This window comes from Panulirus ornatus, chromosome 27, assembly GCF_036320965.1.
Source record: "Panulirus ornatus isolate Po-2019 chromosome 27, ASM3632096v1, whole genome shotgun sequence".
Lineage (NCBI taxonomy): Eukaryota > Metazoa > Arthropoda > Malacostraca > Decapoda > Palinuridae > Panulirus > Panulirus ornatus.
The window spans coordinates 1086856-1109893 of NC_092250.1; the positions used below are offsets into that span (position 1 = coordinate 1086856).

The following is a 23038-nucleotide window of genomic DNA, read 5'->3' on the forward strand; positions in this document are numbered from 1 at the left end:
AGGGAAAACCCCCAAAAAAGAGACATGGCCACCACCCAACCATCCATCCACCCATCCACCAGCCACCCCTAGTCGGGTGCCAGCCAGCCATTCATCCATCCATCCATCCATCCATCCAGCCAGCTAGTCAGGTAGCCAGCCAGCCATTCATCCATCCATCCATCCATCCATCCATCCAGCCAGCCAGCGTCAGGAAAGGGCCCCTTTCATCCACCCATCCTTCCCATCCATCCAGCCAGCAGCTGTCGGGTGGGCCCCACCATCCATCCACCCAACCCAAATCAACCAACCCCAAACCCAACCAATCATCCTCCATCTAACCAAACCCATCCATCCGCCAGGTAGGGAAACCCCCCCCCCCCCCCCAGGGACATTGCCCCCCCCCCCCCCCCCAAAATGGCCCCCCTTACACTTCCTCGCAAGTCTCCACAAATTCCCCCGGGCGAAATTCCTGGCAAACTTCTCAATCCAGTGGGTGTGTGGGGGGGGGGGGGGGGGGGAGGGGGGGGGGGGGGGAGGGGGGGGTAGGGGGGGGGGGGAGGGTATTCCCCCCCCCCCCCCCCCCCCACCCCCCCCATGGGCCACCCCTGGCCGCCAGCAGTTTTTTGCTCCAATTAAAATCTGTCGGGAGGAGGGAGGAGGAGGGGGGAAAGGGGGGAGGGAGGAGGAGGGAAAGAGGAGGGGAGGAAAAGGAGGAGGAGGAGGAGGAGGAGGAGGAGGGGAGGAGGGGGGAAAGGGGGGGGGGAGGGGGAAGGGGAAGGGAGGAGGAGGAGGAGGGGGGAGGAGGGGGGGAGGGGAGGGGGGGGGGAAAAGAGGGGGAAGAGGGGGGGAGGGGGAGGGAAGAGGGGGAGGAGGGGGGGGGGGGAAAAAGGGGAAAAAAAAACTTTGGGTTTAGGGTTTTGGGTGCGCGCGCGCCGGCGCTGCCGGAAAGGTTTCCCCGCCGACGTTGGGAATGTATAGTCGAAAACGTATCCCCAATTCATTTTGCCCCTTGGGAGGTGGGTAAGGGCGGGGCGCGCCCTCGCGCCTCCTCCCTCCTCTCTTCCCCCTCTCTCTTCTCTCTCTTCTCCTCTCTCTTTTCCTTTGGGCCCCGGACAGGTTTGGTTCTCGCGGTCTCTCACCTCATATGGTTTAGTGTGCGAGGAAGGAATCAATGTGGATCGCTCTACGCTGCGCTCCTTTCAGTGGGTGGGGAAGTGGTTACCCCCTTTGCTTAAGTGGGGGAAGCCCAAAACTGCCTGCAGGCCAGGGGGGGTTTTGTGTGTGTGTGTGTGTGTTGTTTTTGGTGTGTGTGTGTGTGTCGGGTGTGGTGTGTGTGTGTTTTTGTGTGTGTTGTGTTGTTTTGTGTGTGTGTTGTGTTGTTGTGTGTGTGGGTGTGTGTTTTCGTAACATTCAGGTCCGTGGATCGTGTCAAACTTTTTCCCTCTTGTTGGAAGGTTTTTCCCCCTCCCTCCTCTCCCTCCTTCCCCCCTTTCTCCCTCCTCTCCCCTCTCCCCCCCCCCCCCTCTCCTTCCCTCTCCCCCCCTCTCCCTCTTCCCCCCTCCCTCCTCTCCCCTCTCTTCCCCCCCTCTCCCTTCCTTTCCCCTCTCCCCCTCTCCCTCTCCCTCCTCCCCCTCCCCCCCTCCCCCTCCTTTCCCTCCTTTCCCTCTCCTCCTCCCCTTGAAAATAAACCCTACCCTTTTTGTTTCCTGGCAACTTCATTCGGTGCTGGGAGAGGAGGGAGAGAGAGAGAGAGAGAGAGAGGGGAGAGAAAAGGAGGGAAGGGGAGGAGGAGAGAGTCTGTTGTCTGTGTCTGGGGGGGGGAGGGAATGGGGGGGGGGGGCGTGGAACACCCGCAAATTACTGGGGTGTGGGGAAAGGGTGGGTCGGAGGGAAAGGGAGGGGGGGGGAGGGAAATGGCTGGAGGGGAAAACGGGGGAGAGGAGGGAGGAGGAGGGGGGGGGGGAGGGGAGGGGGAGTGAGGAAGGAAAAGAGGGGGAAAGATAAGAAGAAAAGAAAAAGGAGTGAGGAAGAAAGGGAAGGAGAAGGGAAGAAGAAGAAAAAGAAAAAGAAGAAGAAGAAAAAAAGGGAAAGGAGGAGGAGGAGGGGGGAAAGAATGAGAGGAGGAAGAGGAGGAGGGAAAATTTAAACGAAATCATTTTCCCAAAAAAAAAGAAAACAATAAATTTCCCCCCACTTCATGGCAAGGGTCAAGACGACGCCTGGTGTGTGTGTGTGTGGTTTTTGTGTGTCCCAAAAGGGGGGTCGTGGCCCACTCTTCGCTCCTCCCTCGTGAATATTCACATTTGACGAGTGTGAGTTTGAGACGAAACATACCCCTCCCTCACCCCCAATCCCTCTCTCCCTTTCCCCCACCAAACCATCCCCCCTCCACCCCGAAACACCCCCTTTCCCTTCCCCTTCCCCACCTTCAAGTTGGCCAAGTTCACTTCCAATTTGGTGACCAAAAGAAAAAAGAAAAAAAATTTCCTACCCTTTCACAACCGAGCATTAGTGGCGCCGGGAATGGATGAAGGCAAGCGGTTGTGTCGCATCATTGAACGGGTCGTTCTGTCACTGCCGGAGGTCTTATGGAGCCAAACCATTGGCATATTAAAAACGGTCAGATCATGAAAGACGTGTTGTATGATTAATACAGTCACTACATCGGCTGTATGAATTTGCAGTGTGGGTGTGTGTTTTGTGTGTTTGTTTCCTTCCCCCTGCTGGGGGGTAGAGGCCAGAGTTGTAGTGGGTCAGGGGCAGAGGGGTTGGTTGTGAGTGAGGGGGGTGTTGGGGGGGCGTAGTGGGGGAGTGTGGGGGCGTAGGAGGGGGTGTGAGGGACAGCCCCCCCCCGGCCACATTGGCTTCACTGAAACCCCGGGGGGGCAGATGTTTGGGAGGGATTGGTGCGCTCGCTGACTCCCGTGTACGGGGGTGGGGGGGGGGATCCCCCCCCCGAACCACAGTAAGGGATGTCGTTTACCACTTCAACGGGTTCTCGGGGTTCCCTTCTTCCCCCCCCCCCCTTTCCCCCTTCAACCACCACGTCAAGAAAGATGGTCGTTTACCACTTCAACGGGTTCTCGGAGTTCCTTTCCCCCCACGTCAAGAAGGATGGTCGTTTACCACTTCAACAGGTTCTCGGGGGTTTCCCTTCTCCCCCCTTTCCCCCTCTACAAGAGAAGTTCATCTACCACTTGGATGGGTCTGCGTCCCCCCGTCCCCCCCTCCTCCAATTCCCCCCTCCCCCACTACAACAGCAGTAGATGTACACTTGAACGGGTCTCCGTCCGTCCTCCCCTCCCCCCTCCCCCCACTGCAACAGCAGCGGATGGATGTACCACTTGAACGAGGGGGTCGTCTCTCTCTTCCTCCCCCCTTCTCCTCCTCCCCTCCCCCTTCTCCCCCCCCTTACAGGGGGGGGACGTAGTGAGCAGCATTGGGCCCCTGTAGTCCCGGGGGGTTGGGGTGTGGGGGTTTTTGGGGGGGGGGGGGGTTCTGGTGCCAGCTAGGCTGGACGGCCCAAAACCCGGTGTGGTTGACCACTGTGTCGTTTGAGGGTAGACGTGCTTGCATCCGAGGCGAGGAGGAGGAGGTTGAGCGAAGGAGGAGGTCGAGGAGGAGGAGGAGTTCGGGAGGAGGTGGAGGGGGGGGGTTTTAGGGGGGAGGCGGGGGGGGGAGGGCGAAAGGGGGGAGTGTGTGTGTGTTGTGTGTGTTGTGCGCCTCCCCCCACCCCTCCCTCCGTCGCTGACCTGACTGGGGTCACGCTCGCTGCCCTCTGACGAAGGCAGGTGTGTCAAAAGGGCGGCGATGAGGGCGCGGGGGGGAGGGCGCGGGCTGTCGTCGCGTGAGCTGATGTGATCTCCTGTGATGGACACATCTCGAGGGCGGGCGGGGGGGCAGGGGGGGGCGCTCTGTTATCTCTTATCTATCGTCAAGAAGCAACACCTCGATATATATATATATATATATATATATATATATATATATATATATATTCCTATGAGTCCACGGGGGGAAAATGAAACACGAAAAGTTCCCAAGTGCACTTTCGTGTCCTAATCACATCATCAGGGGAGACACAAGAGAGAAATATAACAGTCACTTATATACATCGAAGAGACGAAGCTAGGAAGACGAAGCTATATATATATATATATATATATATATATATATATATAGATAGATAGATAGATAGAGAGAGAGAGAGAGAGAGAGAGAGAGAGAGAGAGAGAGAGAGAGAGAGAGAGAGAGAGAGAGAGAGAGAGAGAGAGAGAGAGAGAGATGTGGATTGACGGATAGATAGATAGATAGATAGATTATTGGAGTATATTCCTCTATGTTATATTCATGACTATGATTATATAGACACCGACGCAAATATAAGAGATGAACGATATTAATCGCATTAGTCTGGAGTGAGTGAGGCGACGTGGCGATTAACGAAGGTTTAAATACTTCGATTAATCATTCTCGTTAATCACTTTGAACACGGGGGGGAGGGGGGATTAATTAAGAATCACTCGGCTGTAAATATATATATATATATATATATATATATATATATATATATATATATATATATATATTTTTTTTTTTTTTTTTTTTTTTTTTTTTTTTTTATACTTTGTCGCTGTCTCCCGCGCTTGCGAGGTAGCGCAAGGAAACAGACGAAAGAAATGGCCCAACCCCCCCCCCATACACATGTACATACACACGTCCACACACGCAAATATACATACCTACACAGCTTTCCATGGTTTACCCCAGACGCTTCACATGCCTTGCTTCAATCCACTGACAGCACGTCAACCCCTGTATACCACATGACTCCAATTCACTCTATTTCTTGCCCTCCTTTCACCCTCCTGCATGTTCAGGCCCCGATCACACAAAATCTTTTTCACTCCATCTTTCCACCTCCAATTTGGTCTCCCTCTTCTCCTCGTTCCCTCCACCTCCGACACATATATCCTCTTGGTCAATCTCTCCTCACTCATTCTCTCCATGTGCCCAAACCATTTCAAAACACCCTCTTCTGCTCTCTCAACCACGCTCTTTTTATTTCCACACATCTCTCTTACCCTTACGTTACTTACTCGATCAAACCACCTCACACCACACATTGTCCTCAAACATCTCATTTCCAGCACATCCATCCTCCTGCGCACATCTCTATCCATAGCCCACGCCTCGCAACCATACAGCATTGTTGGAACCACTATTCCCTCAAACATACCCATTTTTGCTTTCCGAGATAATGTTCTCGACTTCCACATATATATACCAAATAGTGTGTGTGTGTGTTGTTTTCATTGAAATAAATGGTAATAATTTATATATTTAGTTTTTTCATTAAAATAAATGGTAATTAATTTATATATTTAGTTTGTGCTTTTTGCCATTAAAATAAATGGTAATTAATTTATGTATTGAGTTTGTGTTGTTTTTTTCATTTAAATAAATGGTAATTTATTTATATATTTAGTTTGTGTTTTTTTTGCATTAGAATAAATGGTAATTAATTTATATATTTATGTTGTTTTTTTCATTAAAATAAATGGTAATTAATTTATTTATTTAGTTTTTGTTGTTTTCACTAAAATAGATGCATTAAAATGAAATAAATCTTCGGTGTTCTAAAGCAGCTAATTAATATAGATTAACGTGTTTATCTTTATAAATATTTTATTATAATTCTGTAACTTATTTTGTAATATTCTGTTATGATTGTAACTCATAAATGAGGTTTTTGAGGGACCCTGGAGCAATGAAGTGGTATGCGGTACAGAAGTTTAGAAGTTCGCTGTATTACTGTATTTAGCGGCAGTCACTGCTAACCATACTGTATCACTGCTGTATTACTGTATTTAGCGGCAGTCACTGCTAACCATACTGTATCTTTACTGTATCACTGCTGTATTACTGTAGCTAGCCTCAGTCACTGCTAACCATACTGTATCACTGCTGTATTTACTGTAGATACCCTCAGTCACTGCTAACCATACTGTATCACTGCTGTATTACTGTAGCTAGCCTCAGTCACTGCTAACCAAACTGTATCACTGCTGTATTACTGTAGCTAGCCTCAGTCACTGCTAACCATACTGTATCACTGCTGTATTATTGTAGCTACCCTCGGTCACTGCTAATCATACTGTATCACTGCTGCATCACTGTAGCCAGCCTCAGCCAGTGCTAACCAAACTGGTGTATCAGTTTGGCTAGGGAAAGTATCGAAGGATTTTATAACCAAAAAACCTGCCATGACATCCATGAAACGGAAGGCGAGGAGGTTCCCACATCCAAAGAAAACGGATCCGTTACAGCGAGGGAGGGAGAGGGAGAGGGAGAGGAGGCGGTGGAAGGGGGGACTTAGCCTTTCCCGGCCGACGTGGGAAGGGTGGGAGGGAAGCCCTTCCTCTGTTTTTATGGCCTTTTTTTTTTTTGAACGTCTCCCGTTGACCACACAGTGACGCGCTCATGCCTATAAGATTAATATTAATCGAAAAATACTCAGACAAGGGTATATATAAATATATATTTTTATTTATTTTATTTATTTTGCTTTGTCGCTGTCTCCCGCGTTAGCGAGGTAGCGCATGGAAACAGACGAAAGAATGGACCAACCCACCCACATACACATGTATATACATAAACGCCCACACACGCACATATACAAACCTATACATCTCAACGTATACATATATATACACACACAGACATATACATATATACACATGTACATAATTCATACTGTCTGCCTTTATTCATTCCCATCGCCACCCCGCCACACATGAAATAACAACCCCCTCCCCCCTCATGTGTGCGAGGTAGCGCTAGGAAAAGACACCAAAGGCCCCATTCGTTCACACTCAGTCTCTAGCTGTCATGTGATGATGCACCGAAACCACAGCTCCCTTTCCACATCCAGGCCCCACACAACTTTCCATGGTTTACCCCAGACGCTTCACATGCCCTGGTTCAATCCAATGACAGCGCGTCAACCCCGGTATACCACAACGTTCCAATTCACTCTATTCCTTGCACTCCTTTCACCATCCTGCATGTTCAGGCCCCGATCACTCAAAATCTTTTTCACTCCATCTTTCCACCTCCAATTTGGTCCCGTAGTTCATTTGCATAGGAGGGGCAAGAGCAGTGGGGGGGGGGGTTCAGGTGGGTGAAGGGAACCACTCCTGTTTTGGGAGGTAGTGAGCACCTCATTGTGTCCCACATTGCGTCCCTCATTGTGTCCATTGCGTCCCTCATTGTGTCCATTGTGTCCCTCATTGCGTCCCTCATTCCGTCCCTCATTGTGTCCCTTATTGTGTCCTTCATTGTGTCCCCCACTGCGTCCCTCATTGTGTCCCTCATTGCGTCCCCCATTGCGTCCCTCATTGCGTCCCCCACTGCGTCCCTCATTATGTCCCTCATTGCGTCCCTCATTGCGTCCCTCATTGTGTCCCTCATTGGCCAATATTGCGTTCAGCCACCTCTTTTGGTGTGTACACGTTTGTATGTTATTGTTTTGCCCCTTAGTTCATTCAGTGGTACGAAGGGGTTTTCACTCAAGATTGCCTGATCTGAGAGAGAGAGAGAGAGAGAGAGAGAGAGAGAGAGAGAGAGAGAGAGAGAGAGAGGTACCTGGGACCCATCACTTGGGACCACGGATGGGATACATGTCCCGTCCCTCACACCGGTGGAGACACACGCCATGTGTCCACTCAGATGTGGGGACGATTGTGAGAGTGGGTCGTCGTGGAGGGAGAGGGTGTGAGAGAGAGGGTCGTCTTGGAGGGAGAGGGTGTGAGAGAGTGGGTCGTCTTGGAGGGAGAGGGTGTGAAAGAGAGGGTCGTCTTGGAGGGAGAGGGTGTGAGAGAGAGGGTCGTCTCGGAGGGAGAGGGTGTGAGAGAGAGGGTCGTCTTGGAGGGAGAGGGTGTGTGAGAGAGGGTCGTCTTGAAGGGAGAGGGTGTGGGAGTGGGTCGTCTTGGAGGGAGAGGGTGTGAGAGAGAGGGTCGTCTTGGAGGGAGAGGGTGTGGGAGTGGGTCGTCTTGGAGGGAGAGGGTGTGGGAGTGGGTCGTCTTGCTCTGGAGTCGTCTGTGACGATTGTGGGAGGGAGGGAGAGGGTGTGTGAGAGAGGGTCGTCTTGGAGGGAGAGGGTGTGGGAGTGGGTCGTCTTGGAGAGAGTGGGTGTGAGAGAGGGTCGTCTTGGAGGGAGAGGGTCGTCTTGGAGGGAGAGGGGTCGTCTTGGAGGGAGAGTGAGAAAGGGTCGTCTTGGAGAGAGTGGGTGTGTGAGAGGGTCGTCTTGCTCTGGGGTCGTAGGTTAGCTGCCTTCAACCCTTCATTCCCAAAGTACTCCCCCCCTCCCTTCCCTTCCCCTTCCCTTCCCTTCCCTCCTCTGGTCGCTCGACACTGCTGGACGACCCCTGGATCAAATCCCCCACCCCCTTCCTTTCCTTCCCCTATCGATCCAGTGATGTGTAAAATCATCGCTCGGGTGACGTCTTAGATCAGGCACTAGATAATCCTCTCTCTCTCTCTCTCTCTCTCTCTCTCTCTCTCTCTCTCTCTCTCTCTCTCTCTCTCTCTCTCTCTCTCTCTCGTGGCGCTCCGCAGTCGTCCACCTCCCTACCCCCACCCTCCTGTGGGAGGGCCCCAGATACATGTGGAAGTTTTGCGTGTTGTTTATAAACACACAGAGAGACACACAGGCGGTGTATTCAGTGGGACGAGGCTCCGCGAGCAGTGAGTCGCATGCCGTGGCCGGAGCCTCTCTCTCTCTCTCTCTCTCTCTCTCTCTCTCTCTCTCTCTCTCTCTCTCTCTCTCTCTCTCTCTCTCTTTCCCAAGCCAGCTGACGCACATATAAAAGGGATCTAACTTGTCATATATATATTTCTTTCATACTATTCGCCATTTCCCGCGTTAGCGAGGTAGCGTTAAGAACAGAGAACTGGGCCTTTGAGGGAATATCCTCACCTGGCCCCCTTCTCTGTTCCTTCTTTTGGAAAATTAAAAAAAAAAAAAGAGAGGGGAGGATTTCCAGCCCCCCTCAGCTCCCTCCCCTTTTAGTCGCCTTCTACGACACGCAGGGAATACGTGGCAAGTATTCTTTCTCCCCTATCCCCAGGGATAGCAGCTGGAGGGAATGGGAGGGATTGGAAAAGGCCTTGTGCCCTCCGGTGGGATGGGAGGGGATGGGTGATGCGCGGGAAAGGGTTAAGAGGGTGGATTCTGGCGTTTGTCTGTGTGGAGGTGGAGGTGGAAGGGTTGGTGGAGGGGGAGGCTTAAATGCAGGGGGTTGAGGGAGGGAGGGGAGGGAAGGAAGGAAGGAAGGAAGGAAGGAAGGAAGGAAGGAAGGGAGGGAGGGAGGGAGGGTTGGGTGTGGATTTTGGTGGTGATGGTCATGGCTGTGTGTGTGTGTGTGTGTGTGTGTGTGTGTGTGGTGGGGGTCGTCTCCGGGTGGGTCTGCGTCGGGGAGGGAGGAGAGAGGGGGGGTGGGGCAAGGTGGTGGTCTGGCCCTCCCCTATAGACCCACACGTACCCTCCCTCCCTCGCGGGCGCGGGCCCGCATACGCGGCGTGCCAGGGTCTGTTGTGCTCACGTTATTGCTCAACATGCCTGGGTTCTTGAGGCTGGGATGAGAGAGAGAGAGAGAGAGAGAGAGAGAGAGAGAGAGAGAGAGGAGAGAGAGAGAGAGAGTAGGAAAGACGTTCTTATCTTTCGCTCTTGGAGAGAGAGAGAGAGAGAGAGAGAGAGAGAGAGAGAGAGAGAGAGAGAGAGAGAGAGAGAGAGAGTAGGAAAGACGTTCTTATCTTTCGCTCTTGGAGAGAGAGAGAGAGAGAGAGAGAGAGAGAGAGAGAGAGAGAGAGAGAGAGAGAGAGAGAGGTATCTATACTAAAGGATAGACAGATAGACAGAGACATCACACACACACACACACACACACACACACACACCGTTCCATTATTCACCTGGCATCTTCAATTATTTCTCTCTCTGCAAGAGCGAAAGATAAGAACGTCTTTCCTATTCTCTCTCTCTCTCTCTCTCTCTCTCTCTCTCTCTCTCTCTCTCTCTCTCTCTCTCTCTCTCTCCAAGAGCGAAAGATAAGAACGTCTCTCTCTCTCTCTCTCTCTCTCTCTCTCTCTCTCTCTCTCTCTCTCTCTCTCTCTCAGGAAAGGATTGGTTCGTCATTACAGGTAACAAAAAGATTTATTCCCTCCCTCTCCCTCCCTCTCCCTCCCTCCCTCTCCCTCACTCTCACACACGACCTTCATTTCCATCCCCCCCCGTCATTACCCTGGAATGGTCCACACCCCAGGACCAGAATATACTCACGCTGGGGGGGCCCGGGGGGGGGGAGGGAGAGGTGTATTATGAGCATCGCTCAATATGTTGCATGGGGGGTGGGAGGGGTGGGTGTGTCTTGAGTGTAGCAGGGAGAGAGAGAGAGAGAGAGAGAGAGAGAGAGAGAGAGAGAGAGAGAGAGAGAGAGAGAGAGAGAGAGAGGTTCTTATCTTTCGCTCTTGGAGAGAGAGAGAGAGAGAGAGAGAGAGAGAGAGAGAGAGAGAGAGAGAGAGAGAGAGAGAGACGTTCTTATCTTTCGCTCTTGGAGAGAGAGAGAGAGAGAGAGAGGGGGGGGGGGCGTTTGATAAGAAAGAAAGACGTTTGAGAACTTTTGAGGCGAAAGCCTCGGGAGGAAACGTTTGAGAAGAAAACGTTTGAGGAGAAAAAAAAGAGTTTTGTTCAGATACGTTTTAGAAGCGTTTTATGAGAAGAAACGTTTGAGGAAAAATTTAGCTATTGTTGGGAGACGTTTTAGAAACGTTTTTATAATAGGAAACGTTTGAGAAGAAGGAACGTTTGAGGAGACACGTGCAAGGAGAAACATTCGAGCGGAAGACACGTTTTGAGAAGAAACGTTTGGGGATAAGACTAAACGGTGGGGGATAAGACTAAACGTTTGGGGATAAGACTAAACGTTTGGGGAGAAGACTAAACGTTTGAGATGAAACACACATCAAAAATATTAGAAAATTTAAAGACAAAAAAGAAAAGTCCAAAAAAAAAACTTTGAGGAGAAGGAACGTTTGAGAGAGAAAAAAAAACGTTTATGGGTGGACGAAACGTTTGGTGGACTCACGGAGGACGTCGAGGGTGATGTTGGCCTCGAGGGCGAGACCGAGCTCGTTCTCGACTCGGCAGGTCACCAGGTCACCGTCGTTGTCCGCCAGCAGCCTCACCTTGACCTGTGACCTGGGAGGGCGAGGTGACCTCGGATGAGAAACAGCGAAAGGAAACAATGTCTCCCAATTACATGTAAGATCAATTGTGCTTATCTATCTATCTATCTATCAGTATCTATATCTATATATCTGTGTATATATGTATATATCTATCTATCAATATCTATATCTATATATCTGTCTATGTATTTATCTATCTGTCAATATCTATCTACCTATCAATATCTACCTATCATTATCTATCTATCTATCTATCTATCTATCTATCTATCTATATATATATATATATATATATATATATATATATATATAGTGATTGGGCTCATGCATCTTCCATCTTTACGCTCCGATCAGGAGCAGGGGGACGTGGATTCCTTGGATGATTTCCTTCGTGGACTTGTGTCTTTGTATTCCCGGACGACGACCTCTCTCTCCCCCCCCCCTTTTCGCAAAGACGTTCTTGGTGAACCCCCTCCCCAAAACACACACACACACACACACACACACACACACACACACACACACACACACACACACACACACACACACGTACACACACACACGTACACACACACACACACACACACACACACACACACACACACACACACACACACACACTCATAGGCGCGTTATTATAAATGTTATTAATACGCCATTAATTAGTCACCATCTCTGATTAATGATTGACCTCATCAGAGGCGAGCGGATGAATATGCAGAGAGAGAGAGAGAGAGAGAGAGAGAGAGAGAGAGAGAGAGAGAGAGAGAGAGAGACTACATTAAGAAGAAGACTTGGTCTGGCAGACCATTAAAAAGTTAGGCTTGTCTATCTACCGAGGACGTGGGGTGTGTGTGGGGGTGACTGAAGCAACTGGGAAAAGCTCTCTCCCACCCTGATTTATATATATATATATATATATATATATATATATATATATATATATATATATATATATATATATATATATACATTTGAACAGCTGAGTCACAGGGAACACACACACACACACACACACACACACACACACACACACACACACACACACACACACACACACACACACGCACACACACACACGAGAAGGCTCGATGGATTAGCCATCTTTGGACAACCGGAAAGCGTTTGACACTAGGCCATAGGAGATGGGTGGTGGAGGAGAGGTAGGTCGATCTCCAGGCAGGAGTAAAGGGTAAGGGTTCGAGTCCTTCCCTAGGTTGAAAATTAGTGTATAGGAGCAAGGTACTACACACGTATAGGACCCTCTTCTTAATGGGTTCGAGGTTAACCAGTGGTGTTCAGGTCGCCCCTCCACTGCTACACGGGTTCGATGTTAAGCAGTGGTGTTCAGGTGTCCCTCCAGTGCCTCTTCTCTTTCTGACCCCGTCCCCTCCCCCCCCTTTGCATGACCAACCCTCCAGACACTACATATTTTGCCCTTTGGCATACTTAATGGACACTCGTCCACCCTCCTCCGTACTGTAGCGCTTATGCTCTCTTTTGAAGACTCGAACCCGTCCATCGCCGTCGGGACTTACAGCACCGTCAAACATACCCGTCTTTTCCCACCCTTCCTTCCTTCCCTCCCTCCCTCCCTTTCCATAGACCTGAATTCTAAGATTCGGGAAGACATTAGATTTTTCTTTCTTCCTGGGATGTGGTTTTGGGATCCCCGCCTGTAGCTGAAGCCTTTTCCCGAAGGGCACCGCGCGTGGGCGAAGCTGAAGCCTTTCCCCGAAGGGCACCGCGCGTGGGCGAAGCTGAAGCCTTTCCCCGAAGGGCACCCGCGCGTGGGCGAAGCTGAAGCCTTCCCCGAAGGGCACCCGCGCGTGGGCGAAGCTGAAGCCTTCCCCGAAGGGCACCCGCGCGTTGGCGTAGGCGTCTCCCTCCGACGGGCGGAGGCGACGGGACGAAATTTTCCCCGCTCGCAAGACGACGGACACAATGATCGACACAGGAGACAATGGGATGTCATTTGCTAGAAGGGAAGGAGGGATTGAAAGTGTCCCCCTTTTTCCCTCCACCTCCTTCTTCCAGCACTGTTCCGTCGCTCTTTCCCATTTAAACCCCCTCTCTCTCTCAGTCTCTCTTCCCCTCGGAAGCCTCCTACCCCTACCACGGCCCCTCCTCTTCCTCTTCCTCCTGGCGGCTATTTCCCTCAGCGACCACTTTTACTCCTGGTGGGGACGTGGCGCACGACAGCGGCAGCGACCAGGGGGAAATTTGTTGCTCCTCAGACGATTCTATTAAGGCTAATGTCACCCTTCCTCCTCCTCCCTCCTCCCTCCTCCTCCTCCTCCTCCTCCTCCTCCTCCTCCCTCCTCCCTCCTCCTCCTCCTCCTCCTCCTCCTCCTCTTCTCCGTTTCCCCCTGAGTGGAAGGCACGCCGGGGCTCCAGCACGTACGATACAGCCATCAGTGTATGTATACACACACACACACACACACACACACAGAGAGAGAGAGAGAGAGAGAGAGAGAGAGAGAGAGTGGAGTCCCGCCAGGGCGCACCTACCGTTGCTGGGTAAGGCGGGCAGCGTTCAAGGGGAAAGGATAACCCCCCTCCCCCCACCCCTACCCCTCAGCTCACAAGCCGCCCCTCCCCCTTCGAACCCCTTCGAACTTGCCAGGGTCTGTGTGAGCCGCGCTGTGGCGAACAGCTGCGATCTTAAGGTACTGGTGGCTTCTGCTGTGGGGGTGGGAGGAGAAGGAGGAGGAGGAGGACAATGTGTTCTCCTTCTGCTTGTCGAAGGGCGTCGTCGAATCTTGGGCCTTTGGTAAGGGGCGGGCCAAGAGTAACCCCCGAGCCATGTACGGACCCCAGCAGCCCCGCCCCCGCCCCGCCCCGCCCCGCCCCCTTACTCTACCGTCCCCGAGAGCCTGCATCACACGGAGGCCAGACGAGATGTCCAGGGTTATGGAAAATAGTTTGGGGTTCGTTCCTAGTGGCCTCTGCGGGTTCGTTCCAGTAGCCTGGAAGTATGTGGAGGCGAACGGAGGTGAGGGTCTGCAGGCTGGGGGGGTCTCTGTGGGTTCGTTCCAGTGGCCTGGAAGTACGTAGAGACGAGCGGAGGCATTCGGGAAGGTACTGTCCTTCGGGGAGGTACTGGCCTTCGGGGAGGTACTGGCCTTCGGGGAGGTACTGGCCTTCGGGGAGGTACTGGCCTTCGGGGAGGTACTGGCCTTCGGGGAGGTACTGTCCTTCGGGGAGGTACTGTCCTTCGGGGAGGTACTGGCCTTCGGGGAGGTACTGGCCTTCGGGGAGGTACTGTCCTTCGGGGAGGTACTGGCCTTCGGGGAGGTACTGTCTGGGTTAGTGAGGAACACCTCCTCCCCCCCAGCGCTCGCTCCCCATTACCCTGTGTGTAGACAAGCGTCGTAAGAGAACCACTTACTCCCTTCGTCTGTGTGGGTTGACTTCGTCTTCGTTCTCTGGGGGGGTCTCTCCGTCTCCGCCGAACGCTAAGGGGGTGGGGCGCGGGCGCGGGGCGGGGCGCCCCTCACGACCCTCCTGATGTGGGGCGGCCGGGCGCGGGCGTGGGGCGTAGGGCGGGGCCGCCCACACGACCCTTCCTGATGTAGGAGACGCCGCTAGCTAGATTCGCGTGTGCCACAGCCGACGCCTTCTCGTCTTCGAAACCCCCGAAAGGGGAAGCCTTTGGTCGGCTGGGGGTGGGTGTGGGGGGGGGGGGTCTTAATACGGTGCCACGGGACGCGAAGGATTTAGTGCCTAGGGAACCGGTGCGACGTCTTGAACCGACGATCTATCGCTGGTAGATAGATAGATAGTAGATTCACCTGGTCGGGGGATCCGCTGGTGATTTGAGACGCATGGTCGGGTGGTAATGCCTGTAACCTGGTGACAGAGGCCCAGTGGGTGCCAGAACCACGTACCTGGTGACGGTGGCCCAGTGGGTGACGGAGGCCCAGTGGGTGCCAGAACCACGTACCTGGTGACGGAGGCCCAGTGGGTGCCAGAACCACGTACCTGGTGACGGAGGCCCAGTGGGTGCCAGAACCACGTACCTGGTGACGGAGGCCCAGTAGGTGCCAGAACCACGTACCTGGTGACGGAGGCCCAGTGGGTGACGGAGGTCCAGTGGGTGCCAGAACTACGTACCTGGTGACGGAGGCCCAGTGGGTGCCAGAACCACGTACCTGGTGACGGAGGCCCAGTGGGTGACGGAGGCCCAGTGGGTGCCAGAACCACGTACCTGGTGACGGAGGCCCAGTGGGTGCCAGAACCACGTACCTGGTGACGGTGCCGCCGTACAGCCCAGGGGAGTGCTTGACGGAGGGCTGGCCAAGGGCGTGGGTGGTGGAGGGGAGCCAGGTGATGGTGGAGGGCGGCACACTGGACGAGGTCTCGCACGTCAACTTGGCCACTTGGCCAGCCTCCACGCTCTTGGGGCTCACCCACCCCTTCACCTCCCACGCTGGGTCTGGGGGAGAGAGAGAGCTGGTGAGAGCTGGGGGTGAGGGGAGAGAGGCCAGGGCTGGGGGTGAGGGAGAGGCCAGGGCTGGTGAGAGCTGGGGGTAAGGGGGAGAGAGGCCAGGGGTGGTGGTGAGGGGAGAGAGGCCAGGGCTGGTGAGAGCTGGTGGTGAGGGGAGAGAGGCCAGGGCTGGTGAGAGCTGGTGGTGAGGGGAGAGAGGTCAGGGCTGGTGGTGAGGGGAGAGAGGCCAGGGCTGGTGAGAGCTGGGGGTGAGGGGAGAGAGGCCAGGGCTGGTGAGGGAGAGGTCAGGGCTGGTTGTGAGGGAGAGAGGCCAGGGCTGGTGAGAGCTGGTGGTGAGGGAGAGAGCTAGGGCTGGTGAGGGAGAGGTCAGGGCTGGTGGTGAGGGGAGAGAGGCCAGGGCTGGTGAGAGCTGGTGGTGAGGGAGAGGTCAGGGCTGGTGGTGAGGGGAGAGGTCAGGGCTGGTGAGGGCTGGTGGTGAGGGAGAGGTCTGACAGTGACGGGGAGAGGGCCGAGTGGTGGTGGAAGGGGAGAGGGCCGAGTGGTGGTGGAAGGGGAGAGGGCCGAGTGGTGGTGGAAGGGGAGAGGGCCGAGTGGTGGTGGAAGGGGAGGAGGCCGAGTGGTGGTGGAACGGGAGAGGGCCGAGTGGCGGTGGAAGGGAAGAGGGCCAAGTGGCACAGTGGAAAAGGAGATGGATAACCGGTGGTGGATGAGTGGAGCTCCACCATCCCCTCGCTTCCCATTCTCTGTTTTAGAAAACGGGGGAAAGAAATCGACGACGAAGAGGAGGGGGAAACTCATTAAAAGTAAACAAAGGCCAGGGGGGTGCCCGCTTGTAAGAAAAAATCACAACACCAAAAAAAACGGGAAGAGGACGTATTTATCATCATGTACACAAAGGAGGGGGAAAACTTTAACTCTAGGAAGAGGCTAAGGACAAGTAAAGTCTGAGGAAATAAATGATTTACATATGAAAAAAAATACATGATTAGTTCTAGAGCGAAACAGGAGGGGGAAAGAATAAACAGGAGGGGGAAAGAATAAACAGGAGGGGGAAAGAATAAACAGGAGGGGGAAAGAATAAACAGGAGGGGGGAAAGAATAAACAGGAGGGGGAAAGAATAAACAGGAGGGGGAAAGAATAAACAGGAGGGGGGAAAGAATAAACAGGAGGGGGAAAGAATAAACGGGAGGGGGGAAAGAATAAACAGGAGGGGGGAAAGAATAAACAGGAGGGGGGAAAGAATAAACAGGAGGGGGAAAGAATAAACAGGAGGGGGAAAGAATAAACAGGAGGGGAAAAGAATAAACAGGAGGGGGGAAAGAATAAACAGGAGGGGGAAAAGAATAAACAGGAGGGGGAAAAGAATAAACAGGAGGGGGGAAAGAATAAACAGGAGGGGGAAAAGAATAAACAGGAGGGGGGAAAGAATAAACAGGAGGGGGGGGAAAGAATAAACTCCCTGGCATTATCTGGAAGGGAATAAAGGACATCTGCTCCCAGGAATGGGGAACTTAAGGGGGGGGGGGAAATAAACCCCTAGATCTGGATTATATGGAAAAGATATCTTTAAAAAGACACACACAGTTAGTGAGAGAGAGAGAGAGAGAGAGAGAGAGAGAGAGAGTCTTCACTTTATGTGTACCGAAATGCCTGTCTCTGGCCCATCCCTCGCCAATACAGAACAACTAGAAATGTGACTTGATGTTCCTGCATCCGTACGGATGTCTCTCTCTCTCTCTCTCTCTCTCTCTCTCTCTCTCTCTCTCTCTCTCTCTCTCTCTCTCTCTCGTCGCAGAGCTGGAGGGGGGTGGGGGGGGGGGTGGTATTGAATGGAATCTGGATTGGAATTATGTCATTTGTATTTCCCGGTCGTACGTCTTAGGTTAGGTTAGGTTCTCACAGTGGTTGGAGGAGGAGGAGAGTGAAGTGTGAGGAGGAGGAGGAGAGTGAAGTGTGAGGAGGAGGAGGAGAGTGAAGTGTGAGGAGGAGGAGGAGGGTGGGGGGGGAAGTGTGAGGAGGAGGAGGAGAGTGAAGTGTGAGGAGGAGGAGGAGAGTGAAGTGTGAAGAGGAGGAGGAGGAGGGGGGGAAGTGTGAGGAGGAGGAGGAGGAGGGGGGGGGGAAGTGTGAGGAGGAGGAGGGCGTGTGCAGTGTTAGGTTCAAAGTGTGGCCTATTCCTCAGTGGTGGTCAGTTCCTCAGTGGTGGTCAGTTCCTCAGTGGTGGTCAGTTCCTCAGTGGTGGTCAGTTCCTCATCTCGTAACACTTGTGGAACTTCCCAGGTGGCACACATGTTGGGGTCTGTATGGGAGAGGGGTGCTGGACCCACGGAAAAGGGAGGTCGACTGGTGGTGTTGTGGTGGTGTTGTGGCGGTGGTGGTGTTGTGGTGGTGGTGGTATTAGTGTTATTGTTGTGGTGGTATTGTGTTGTGGTGGCGCTGGTACTGTTGTGGTATTGTGGTGGTGTTGTTGTGGTTGTGGTGGTGCTGTTGGTGTTGTGGTGGTGTTGTGGTGGTGGTGCTGGTATTGTAGTGGTTTTGTGGTGGTGGTGTTGTGGTTGTGGTGGTGTTGTGGTGGTGGTGCTGGTATTGTAGTGGTTTTGTGGTGGTATTGTGGTGGTGGTGTTGTGGTTGTGGTGGTGTTGTGGTGGTGTTGTGGTGGTGGTGCTGGTATTGTAGTGGTATTGTGGTGCTGTATGTGGTGGTATTGTGGTCATGTTGTGGTTGTAGTGGTGTTGTGTGGGACAGCCACAACATCGCGACTCACAGAGAATATCGAGGGTGGTGTGTGCGGCCAGGGGCGTGCTGGTGGCCGGGTTGGAGACCTCGCACACGAGCCGCGCCCCGTTGTCAGCCGGGGAGACGGTCACGGAGGCCCTGACTGTGCTGACGTTGCCCCGGCTGTCGCCCACCTCCGTCGGCACTGACGCCCCGCCCTTGTACAGCCTGAAGAAGCCACAGGAGAGAAGACACAGCGCAGGGATTAGTCTCAGGACTCTTATACAGGGGCTTCCTTCCACCCACACCCACCCCACCACAGCAGCCACCCCAGCAGGAGTGGCGCAGTATGGTCCAGGAGGTCGTCTTAGACAAGGGGCGTCGCCCTCCTGTAGTTAGACAAGGGGCGTCGCCCTCCTGCTGGTTAGACAAGGGGCGTCTCCCTCCTGCAGGTTAGACAAGGGGCATCTCCCTCCTGCAGGCTCTGGACTACTCCACCTCCATGGTTCGCTCAGATCCATTTCTTTTGGGAATCAATAACTAATTATTCATTACTGGTCCCTCAATAAATCCTTTAGACTGAAACTCAAGCCTTTGGGGTAATACCTAAATTTCTTCAGATTTTCACACAGACACACACACACACGTTTACCAAATGGCGTCCTAGCTTCGTCTCTTCGATGTATATCAACTGACTGTTATATTTCTCTCTTGTGTCTCCCCTGATGATGATGTGATTATGACACGAAAGTGCACTTGGGAACTTAACGTGTTTCATTCCCCCCCCCTCCCCCCGTGTGACTCATAGGAATATATATATATATATATATATATATATATATATATATATATATATATATATATATATATATATATATATATATATATATATATATATATATGTGACTTTGATTTACGTTATTTGCGAAGGCTTTTCGAATCTCTCTCTCTCTCTCTCTCTCTCTCTCTCTCTCTCTCTCTCTCTCTCTCTCTCTCTCTCTCTCCCCTCTGGGGTTGACCTCCCCCCCCGTTAACGTGGATGGAAGGTGACCTCACCTGAACTGCGGGGGTGGATGACCTCCCTCGCTGGCACACGTGACCTCCAGGCTGGCGCCGGCCTCCACCTGACCTCGGGTGTTGACCTCCACCACGGGCGGCCCGGGAGGTCCTGCAAAGGGGGAGGCAGTCGAGGGAGGAACACCTGTTGGGTCTCCGTCGGGAGGGAGGGAGGGAAGAGGAGGAGGAGGAGAAGGAGGAGGAGGAGAAGGAGGAGGAGGAGGAGGAGGAGGAGGAAGAGGAGGAGGAGGAGGAGGAGGAGGAGGAGGAGGAGGTGTTTTACCTCTTGGGTGCGAGGGTGCGACGCTGGTTTAAACACACACACACACACACACACGCACACACACACACACACACACACGCACACTCACACGCACACACGCACACACACACACCTCCTCCTTCCTCCTCCTCCTCCTCCTCCTCCTCCTCCTCCTCCTCCCTTCCTCCTTCTCCTCCTCCTCCACCTCCTTCCTCATCCTTCCTCCTCCACAACCAACCTAACCTAACCTTTCCCTTCCTCCCTCCTTCCTCCTACTCCTCCTACACCTCCTCCTCCTCCCTCCTTCCTTCCTCCTCCACAACCTAACCTAACCCTTCCCTTCCCTCCTTTCCTCCCTCCCTTCCTCCCTCCCTTCCTTCCTTCCTCTCTTCCTCCTTCTCTCCCTCCCTTCCTTCCTTCCCTTCCTCCCCAGTCGCTTCGGGAATGGCCAGGGGACCAGCCTGGCCCCTTCCGTCGGGGTTTCAGTCCTGTTTCTTCCCTACAAGACAAGATGGCGTCGACTGTTGGCAGTATATAAACACCCTATCCCAGGTCCCAGTGTTTCAAAGTATGTAAACCCCCTATCCCATGTCCCTGTGTTTCAAAGTATCTAAGCCCCTATCCCAGATCCCAGTGTTTCAAAGTATGTAAACCCTAAAAGTCCCTCTCTTTTAAAGTATGTAAACCCCTAAAAGTCCCTCTCTTTCAAAGTATGTAAACCCCTAAAAGTCCCTCTCTTTCAAAGTATGTAAACCCTAAAAGTCCCTCTCTTTCAAAGTATGTAAACTACATCAGTTCTCAGTTGTATTCTCGGCTCTTCTTCGCTGTAGGAGGATTGTAGTAAGGTCATACAACAAGGGGGTATTGTAGTAAGGTCATACAGCAAGGGGGCATTGTAGTAAGGTCATACAGTAAGGGGATATTGTAGCTACAAGGATCATACAGCAAGGGAGTACTGTATCTACTGTATGATGCATTATTTCAGCTGTAAGTGCTCTACTTGTCTTCTCCAAGTGTGTCTGTTGGATGCCCTGGTAAACAAACAAACAAACAAAAAAAGAGAACGCAGGAGGAAAAACGTTCAGCATACGACTGGAAACGTTTGACGACGTACGGCCAAAACGTTTGACATCCTTTGAGCAAACGTTTGACGAAGTTACATAGTTACATGAAGCATTTATAAGTTTGCTGTCACTTACATATTATTGCTTCTGTGCGTTAATAGTATTGCAAGTACATTGTTAAGTGTAAGTGCGAGGATGACGTGGGAGATGATGTGGTAGATGACGTGGGAGAGGTATGGTAGATGATGTGGTAGATGACGTGGGAGAGATGTGGTAGGTGACGTGGTAGATGATGTGGTAGATGACGTGAGGGAGAGGTGTGGTAGTTGGTGTGGTAGATGACGTGAGGGAGAGGTGTGGTAGTTGATGTGGGAGAGATGTGGTAGATGACGTGGGAGAGATGTGGTAGATGACATGGGAGATGTGGTAGATGACGTGGGAGAGATGTGGTAGATGACGTGGGAGAGATGTGGTAGATGACGTGGGGGAGATGTGGTAGATGACGTGGGATAGGTGTGGTAGATGACGTGGGAGAGATGTGGTAGATGACGTGAGGGAGATGTGGTAGATGACGTGGTAGGAGACGTGGTAGATGACGTGGAAGAGATGTGGTACATGACGTGGGGAGATGTGGTAGATGACGTGGGAGAGGTGTGGTAGATGACGTGGGAGATGTGGTAGATGACGTGGGAGAGAGATGTGGTAGATGACGTTGGAGAGAGATGTGGTAGATGACGTGGGAGAGATGTGGTAGAGGACGTGGGAGAGGTGTGGTAGATGATGTGGGGGCGACGTGGTAGATGACGTGGTAGATGATGTGGTAGATGACGTGAGGGAGATGTGGCTGAAGACGTGGTATATGATGTGGTAGATGGCGCGGGAGAGATGTGGTAGATGATGTGGTAGATGATGTGGTAGATGACTATGGTAGATGACGTGGTAGATGACGTGGTAGACGACGTGGTAGACCTTGAGTTGAGACATTAAGGGAAGAAGAGAAGGTAAGGTCACACGGTGGACCTTGTGTGAATGAATGGGACATGACGGTCACGCATGAGGGAGTTCGTGCATGACGGTGACCTGAGGTACATACACCTCACGAATGATAAGGTGACCTTAGATATATATATAGGACACGAATGATAGTGACCTTAGATATACGGATGATGGTGACCTCATGCACCTCACGAATGATGGTGACCTCATACATACACATCACGAATGATAGTGACCTCATACATACACCTCACGAATGATGTAGTGACCTCATACATACACCTCACGAATGATGGTGACGTCATACATACACCTCACGAATGATAGTGACCTCAGATATACGGATGATGGTGACCTCATACACCTCACGAATGATGGTGACCTCAGACATACACCTCACGAATGATGGTGACCTCAGACATACACCTCACGAATGATAGTGACCTCATACATACACCTCACGAATGATGTAGTGACCTCATACATACACCTCACGAATGATAGTGACCTCAGATATACGGATGATGGTGACCTCATACACCTCACGAATGATGGTGACCTCAGACATACACCTCACGAATGATGGTGACCTCAGACATACACCTCACGAATGATAGTGACCTCATACATACACCTCACGAATGATGTAGTGACCTCATACATACACCTCACGAATGATAGTGACCTCAGACATACACCTCACGAATGATAGTGACCTCAGACATACACCTCACGAATGATAGAGTGACCTCATACATACACCTCACGAATGATGTAGTGACCTCATACATACACCTCACGAATGATAGAGTGACCTCAGACATACACCTCACGAATGATAGTGACCTTATATATACACCTCACGAATGATAGAGTGACCTTATATATACACCTCACGAATGATAGAGTGACCTCAGACATACACCTCACGAATGATAGAGTGACCTTATATATACACCTCACGAATGATAGAGTGACCTCATACATACGCCTCACGAATGATAGAGTGACCTCAGACATACACCTCACGAATGATAGAGTGACCTTATATATACACCTCACGAATGATAGAGTGACCTTATATATACACCTCACGAATGATAGAGTGACCTTATATATACACCTCACGAATGATAGAGTGACCTCAAACATACACCTCACGAATGATAGAGTGACCTCATACATACACCTCACGAATGATAGAGTGACCTCAGACATACACCTCACGAATGATAGAGTGACCTCATACATACACCTCACGA

At 52.0% G+C, this 23038-nt stretch overlaps 1 protein-coding gene across 1 annotated transcript in view; it reads right to left on the reverse strand.

Moving 5' to 3' along the window:
- LOC139757494 (nephrin-like) overlaps positions 1-23038 on the reverse strand; it is a 155900-nt gene that overhangs the window by 17015 nt on the left and 115847 nt on the right. The window contains exons 10-14 of the mRNA XM_071678007.1: positions 19455-19566; positions 18448-18626; positions 15484-15673; positions 11110-11242; positions 7205-7480 (exon numbers count right to left, since the gene is read on the reverse strand). Of these exons, the coding sequence (XP_071534108.1) occupies positions 7205-7480; positions 11110-11242; positions 15484-15673; positions 18448-18626; positions 19455-19566 (890 nt within the window). The remainder of the gene's footprint in view (positions 1-7204; positions 7481-11109; positions 11243-15483; positions 15674-18447; positions 18627-19454; positions 19567-23038) is intronic.